We start from the raw sequence: 6,949 nt of genomic DNA, 5'->3' as shown, positions 1-6,949 counted from the left end.
TACTTTATATTTATATTTTTGAATTAAATTGATTTTTAATTTTTTTATTAGATTAAAATAATTATAAAATAATATTTATTTAAATTTTTTTAATCATTAATTGTGTCTATAGATGTGACCCACAATTCATAATCTCTAACAAAAATAATAGATAATTGTACTTTTAATTATTAAAATCACTTGATAAAAAAATAATACAAAAACCTTGATATATTAAACCTTCTGTAGCTAATATAAGTTACTTGTAATGACCAAATAGCCCTCAAACGTTTCCAAAATTCCCCAGTTTCCCACCCTAAGATTCTAAGAATAACTTCCGCCATATGCTTGATGGGAATTTTGTTGTTGGATGAGCCTTTGTCTTCAATGTCTATCCTTCCGTGCCCCACTACCCATCTATCCTAGTGGAACTCTTCGAAAACTCGATGTTTATCTTCTTCTCCATTGGATTTTTATGAAAACCGCAGCAGTATCAGATAATATTATCCGACACGAAAAAAAGGTCTTCTTCTTTATTCAGTCCCTGTAATCTTCAAACTACCCATTTCGGTCCTTGTTAATGGATCTCCATATGAAGAGTTTCAAATGAAGAAGGGGTTAAGGCAAGGGGATCCCCTATCGCCGTTCTTGTTTATTATGGTAACGGAGGTTCTGCATCTGCTGCTGGATTTTGCATAGGAGAGTGGTTTGATTGGGGGCATTAGGAACATTATACCAAACCAATCGTTCACCAAGAGAATTCCTAAATCATATATTTGAATTAAAATGAAAAAAGAAAATCAAAATCCACCCCACAGAGGTCCAAGTAGAAATGGAGTGCGTGTTCGGTTTAGTAGGAAATGGCTTCGCCTTATTAGCGGCGGACATATCGGCGGTTCACAGCATCCTCGTCCACAAATCCAACGAAGACAAGATCATGATCCTCGATTCTCACAAACTCGTCGCCGCTAGCGGGGAATCCGGCCACAGGTTCCCTTCCTTCTTGATTTTCTCCGTTTAAATCTACGTATATAGAGTTCCCTATTCGTCCTATGTAACCCTTTTTATTTTTCCGCAGAGTGCAATTCAAAACGTGGCTTTGTATCAGTTTCGAAACGGTATTCCTTTGACCACTGCCGCCGCCGCCAATTTCACTCGCGGTGAGCTTTCCACTGCATTAAGGAAGGTATAAATATCCCCGTTTTCTAGTGTTTCAACTGAGGCTTTTGACTTTAATTTCGGTTTAATAGTTTTGTTGTTGTGCCTAATATTATATTTCTGTTGACATTTGTTGAGGTTGAAACTTTGTAGAAATTTTTTACTGTTAAAGATGAATTAATCTATGCGAAATAAAAGATTTGTTAGGGTTTGCAATGGATAAGCAAGTATTGTGTATTTGAATCGATATTAGCTGTAATCTGTTTAACTTCGCTTGATTTCTCATTATGGTGATAAGCATATTTGAAGAAGCTTCAAGTGTGGAAACTGTTTTGTAGAACTATGTTGGAAGGGTTTAGTTTGGAGCTTGTAGGCGTCTAGAATTGGCAGCAATCGGTGATTATGAAATAGCTTTACCATGCCCTGAATCGTGTTATGATGCTGTAGCCTATTTTGTGTTTTACTCTCGCTTTTGACTAGAATCAGGTGCAATCCCTTCTTTGCACGTTTTACTGCACAACATATTGACTAGAGATCTAACATTATTAATGAATGCTACACTGTGTATGTCATATATCCATTTTGAGGAGATTTCTGGGAGATGGTAACTACTTCCAGGTGCGGGTGAGTTAAATTCAGTGTTTAGCTAAACCACAGGAAGTTCGGACTTGCTGGGCTATCATTTTCTTCGCTTAGTTAGACAGTTACACTGGATTTGTTTATGATGCTTAAAGTTGCTGAATGGTACCTTGCTTAAGAGACTGTCTTATTCATCTTAGCTCCCAGGTTTTATATGGCCTTCTATCTTTACCCAGTTTTGTCGAGAGCGCATGGTGCACTCTATGTGCTAGAACCTTAGATTGTACACAAGACAAAAAAAGCAATCGCTTTAGTAAGGTGCAATATATTTGTGTCTTTTTTTGTATGTCCTTTTTTCTGTGTGTATCTGTCTATATATAGATTGGTTAAATTTATCTGTGAAACCTGCAAAATTTTATTTTTAATTTTGTTGGCCATTATGCATGATTCCCTGATGGTCCTATATCTGTTTTGTAATTTCAAATATTGAGTAGTAGAGTATTTGCTATTATCCCCTTCTTGACTAATGTAGTTATTTCTAATTAAAAGAGTTTTTTAAAAAAAAAAAGGTTGAATAGAACTTCAAAAGTGTGTCCAGGCAGGCAGGTAGATACACAAGGCGTGTGTCTGAAATGTGCCTGGCCTGAAGGGGTTTGAGGTCCTTTTGTTGTCTGACACTGAAGGCAAAACACCTAGTTGCATGCCTTGGCGATACTGTATGCACCTTTACAGTTGTGTGTCTGATGAGTGCGACTTACTAGAAGCATGCTGGTTTCCCATTCCATTTCTTTTGAATGAGATTCTCATAAGGCTATTCTTTTCAGCTGGAAAAAAGGAAAGCACATCTGGCATTATATATGTCAGACTGGTATTGGAATCAGAACATTCGCATCTGGGGCATTTACTAGAAAAATACTTTTTCAGCAATCACATGTGTTTTGCTTAAACTAAATCCTTTGAGCGGGAAAGTTATAATACCATGTAAGCTTGTTATATGGTTCGTGGAGTTAATGGTTTTATGGCTTAAACTTATGACCATATGATGCCTCATTTCAATGGATTAGATGTTGTTTTGGATTGGAAGCTGAGGTTTGGGTCGGGCCAAGGAATTTCGAATTTACGATTACAAGATTTTGTTTTCTTTTGGAGTTCCAATAATGAGTCTTGGTATATGCAGTTCTTTTCAGGTCTCTGTGACTTTATCTTTGCAGCTGCCATGGCTGGTGTTCAATGCACTTATTGGTTTTTTAGACTTTTGAATCTTGTTCTGTGTGCGTTGATGAATTTTGATCTCTGCACGTTCTTGTTGCTATTATTTTTAACAATGCAATTTGGCTTTTCCAGAATCCGTACTCCGTGAACATTCTTCTTGCGGGCTACGACAAAGAGACGGGCCCCTGGCTTTACTACATCGATTACATTGCCACACTTCACAAAGTTGATAAGGGAGCATTTGGGTATGGATCCTATTTTTCTCTCTCAATGATGGACAGGCACTACCACAGTGGCATGACCGTGGAGGAAGCCATCAACTTAGTTGATAAATGCATAATGGAGATAAGGTCACGACTCGTCGTTGCACCTCCGAACTTTGTTATCAAGATCGTTGACAAAGATGGCGTGAGGGAGTACACATGGCGTGAATCTGTGAAGGATGTTGCAGCCCCTTCAGCTTAAAGACTTCATCCTTAATTTAATTTGTTCTTTCATTACGGATGTTCAATTTGCATGCAACAATAGGAACCAATGTCTGTCTTTGACTGAGCAACAGAGAAAACTGTGATAAAAAAAACTATTTCAATTACTATTTTTGTTGGGGTGCACTCCTTTTACTGTAATTCCAATTTGTTTATTCACATCAATAGTATATATTGAATGAAATAGGGAAATCTATGCTACTGTCACACTAAGAGTGATTGTGGTTTAAGCAGAAAACTAATCATTCCAAGTAGGAACCAAGTGATGTGCTTGTAAATCTGATTTGTCGCAGAAGAAAACACCGTTTGTTCTACCGGGGAACTTGGCGGTGTAGGCGACCTGACTGCAGGTTCCAGTGGAGAGTTTGTCGAATTCGATTGGCTATTATCTAAACATGTAGAATAGTTTTCATAAGGAGACTACACCAATGAAAAGATTGATGCCTATTGCCACGGACATGAAAAATGAACGGAGATATGAAAAATGAACGGAGATATGAAAAATGAAAGGAGATTTGGGTTTTTCTTACGAGAATTGGATGGTTTTGAAATCTCTGAATCTGTGGTGCTTGGCAATGGCGGCAGCGATGGTACAACTGATTCATAATCATAATTAAGAATTCCATAGTTACATTAATCAAGGCATTAAAAATAACTATTTTTTTTCTAGTCAAATGATTAAAGGCCTTGAACCAGCTGAATTTTTAATCAAGAAATCACGGAATTAAACAATTGAGTTAAAAGAAGATGAAAACCTGAAGAGCAGAGTGAGTCCAGAGAAGTGACGCCGTTCTTGGCCACGCAAGAGGAAGACAGTGAAGCGACCCTTTCTTTGTTCAATGGGAACCCAAAGATCAACGGCTGCCGGAGGATGTAACAGAAACAGTAACCCTCACCGGATTCGAAAGCAGAAGCGAAGACGTCGCAGCACTGTGGAGCAACGGAGTCAGTAGCGTTGTTTGGCGGGTCAGACACGAAGGGCAGGCAGGGGGAGAACGCCACCAGATCCTCCACGCAGTCTGATTGCTGAGGTGCTGGTGGCAGTAACTGCGCCGTCGCACCAAGGAGGAGCAAGTGGAGGAGCAATATGAAGATATTCGTGGCCATGACGATGAGAGAAAGAGAGACGGTTGGTTAAGGTTGCTAATAATGAGTTCAGAGAGGGTGTTGAAGTAAATTGGCGCAATGAACGTGGCGGGAATGGACGTTACTTAAGGTGGAGCCCAATAAAAACATGGGTAAAGTACATCATAGGTCACAAAACTATGCACAAATGACTCTTTTAATCGTTAAATTTTTTAAAATTGATATAAAATAATTATTAATTTTATAGAATTATTCATTATAACATTATAATAAATGTAATGAATATTTTATAAAAAAAATTACAAATTAATTTACTCATGCAAATTAGAATTATTTTAAATTTTATTTTTCAATAAATAAAAATCAAACTAAAATATCAATTTCATTTAAAGAAAAGGAAGGAAATTACCCACTAAAAGAATACACACTCACCAAACAATCAATAAATACATAGAATTGGAGACTTTGCAGCCTAGTAGTACTTCAATACTACAATAAACCCTAATGTGAACGCCAAAAGGAATGGTGAGAAACCATACGAGGGGTTGGCAGCTGATGGGGTAAGATCAGCGCCGCTCCCTGTAGTGGCTGTCGATGACGGTGGAGTTAGCGACGGTGGAGTGCCGGAATCGGGTGCCTCAGCAGACGGTGTCGGTTCGGGTACGACAGAACCTGTGGGGCTTAAAGATGGTGAAACTCCAGGAGAGAGCGTGGGTGGAATTGAGATTGGACCTGGAGCAGGAATAGGCGCACCACCGGCCGCTGCCAACAAATTAAGAAAATTTTTGTTAGAACGGATGTAAAAGCACATGTACAGCAGCAATATTTGATGTTGAATAATATATTCATTACAACTAGGATGATCATCGTCGGTTTTTTGTCCACTCGAATTTGATTCAAGTATAACATTCTTTCACCCGACATTTGATCTGAGTTTAAGAAAATTTTATCTGACCTAAAATCCGACATTATTTTTAGGGTAAAAATATGCGCTCGACCTGAATATATATATATTAGATAAAATAGACTTAATTGAAAAAATATAGACTTAATTGAAAAAATATATAAATAGAAGGATATTATACTAATTATCCTTAAATATATAAAGATTAATTATATTATTTTTCTCAGTCGGATCTAATGTTTTTTTATCTTAAATCTAAACCCAATCTAAATCAATCTTATATATAAGATTAGGTCGAAACCCATCACTCTAATGTCCTTCTCTAATTACAACTCACCTGCAGGTCGAAACCCATCACTCTAATGTCCTTCTCTAATTACAACTCACCTGCAGATCTATCGAGATAATCTTATTTTCTCGTAACGCATTGTTTCCTCTTTTGGTCATTCGAAGGTGGTGGAGTACATTTTTGTAACTATGATTCGGATGACAGGACTTTGTGCGACCAATGAACATCAACAATACTCAATCAATCTACAGATAATAACAATATTTCACGTACCTTTGCATTGTAAAGGGACACTGGGCATGTTACAAGCACGGGGAAGAGACATCGCCAGGGTACGGTTGATTGGTATCCGGAAAGGAACGCTTCCGGTGACGATTAAACACACGCAGTTCATGCCACCACTCGTGAGGTTTTTAAGAGAGTTGCAGCAATCCGCACTCGGCGAACTCACATTCGCTGAGCTATTCGTAAGGAAATTCATGCAGGGCGTGAAGGTGCTAAGCATCGTCGGAGTACACTGGTTGTTGATCTGCCCATAAACCGGCACCACCGACAACAACAATATCGATGCTGTCAAAGCCAAGACCATAACCGAAGATGTGTTGGAGAACTCCATTGTTGTAATGAAAGAGACAGAAACCTATATGATTTGTGAGTGTTGTTGGGGAATTTGATGATTGAGAAGACAAAAGGAAGGGTGAATTTATATACAAGGAACATTGGGTTTAGGTAAGAAAACAGGTGGATTTGAAGCTCAACTACTTCAACTAATATTGAATAAAAACAAAGGAGATTGGTTTAGGTACGTAGTTAGATTGACTTGAAGCCTAATCAAATCATGAAGCAATTGTCTAATTTTCCAACTAATATTCTTAATTTTGTTGTGTGCTTTATTTTATTTTTAAGTATATGGTTGATTGGTTAATGACAAGTAAATCAAAAGATTTTAATAATAAAATAGACAATCCTAGATAACCAAATCCTACATTCTTCTTGAAGTAGGTTCTCTATAATTCAATATATCTATTATAAATATTAATATTGTTGATGATACGCCACAGTTATAAGTAGTTCAATTATTCTGATTTAAGTAGAGAATTATAGTTGTTGGTCGATCGACAATTGGTCGATGTCTAACTCTTCTGTTTTCATGAGGAGGAAAATGAGAAAGAAGTAGAGACGACGAGTGACATATTTTTATCAGTCTTGGTCGAGAAATTTTATACTGATACTTAGTGCTACTGTCGAATATAGGGT

At 37.5% G+C, this 6,949-nt stretch overlaps 3 protein-coding genes across 3 annotated transcripts; 1 reads left to right on the top strand and 2 right to left on the bottom strand.

Annotated features, from left to right (window-relative positions):
- Nucleotides 1–360: 360 nt before the first annotated feature.
- Nucleotides 361–3,492, top strand: LOC120197432 (proteasome subunit beta type-2-A-like). The gene is made up of 3 exons (XM_039198967.1): nt 361–969; nt 1,015–1,165; nt 3,061–3,492. Exons 1-3 carry the CDS (start codon nt 812–814, stop codon nt 3,391–3,393), a joined length of 642 nt encoding a protein of 213 aa, XP_039054898.1. The 5' UTR covers nt 361–811; the 3' UTR covers nt 3,394–3,492.
- A 125-nt stretch (nt 3,493–3,617) lies between these two features.
- On the bottom strand, nt 3,618–4,520 carry LOC120197738 (non-specific lipid transfer protein GPI-anchored 25). The gene is made up of 3 exons (XM_039199155.1): nt 4,169–4,520; nt 3,944–4,009; nt 3,618–3,802 (listed from the first exon to the last, which is right to left on the bottom strand). The coding sequence occupies exons 1-3, from the start codon at nt 4,518–4,520 to the stop codon at nt 3,618–3,620; spliced, it is 603 nt and encodes a 200-aa protein (XP_039055086.1).
- A 391-nt stretch (nt 4,521–4,911) lies between these two features.
- On the bottom strand, nt 4,912–6,350 carry LOC120197400 (non-specific lipid transfer protein GPI-anchored 19-like). Its single transcript, XM_039198945.1, has 2 exons — nt 5,966–6,350; nt 4,912–5,261 (listed from the first exon to the last, which is right to left on the bottom strand). Exons 1-2 carry the CDS (start codon nt 6,306–6,308, stop codon nt 4,972–4,974), a joined length of 633 nt encoding a protein of 210 aa, XP_039054876.1. The 5' UTR covers nt 6,309–6,350; the 3' UTR covers nt 4,912–4,971.
- Nucleotides 6,351–6,949: the final 599 nt, after the last annotated feature.

The sequence above is a fragment of the Hibiscus syriacus genome, unplaced genomic scaffold (assembly GCF_006381635.1).
Source record: "Hibiscus syriacus cultivar Baekdansim isolate YM2019G1 unplaced genomic scaffold, ASM638163v2 tig00004779_pilon, whole genome shotgun sequence".
In the NCBI taxonomy this organism is placed as follows: Eukaryota; Viridiplantae; Streptophyta; class Magnoliopsida; order Malvales; family Malvaceae; genus Hibiscus; species Hibiscus syriacus.
The sequence above is the reverse complement of the archived record's forward strand: the minus strand, read 5'-3'. Positions and strand labels throughout refer to the sequence as shown.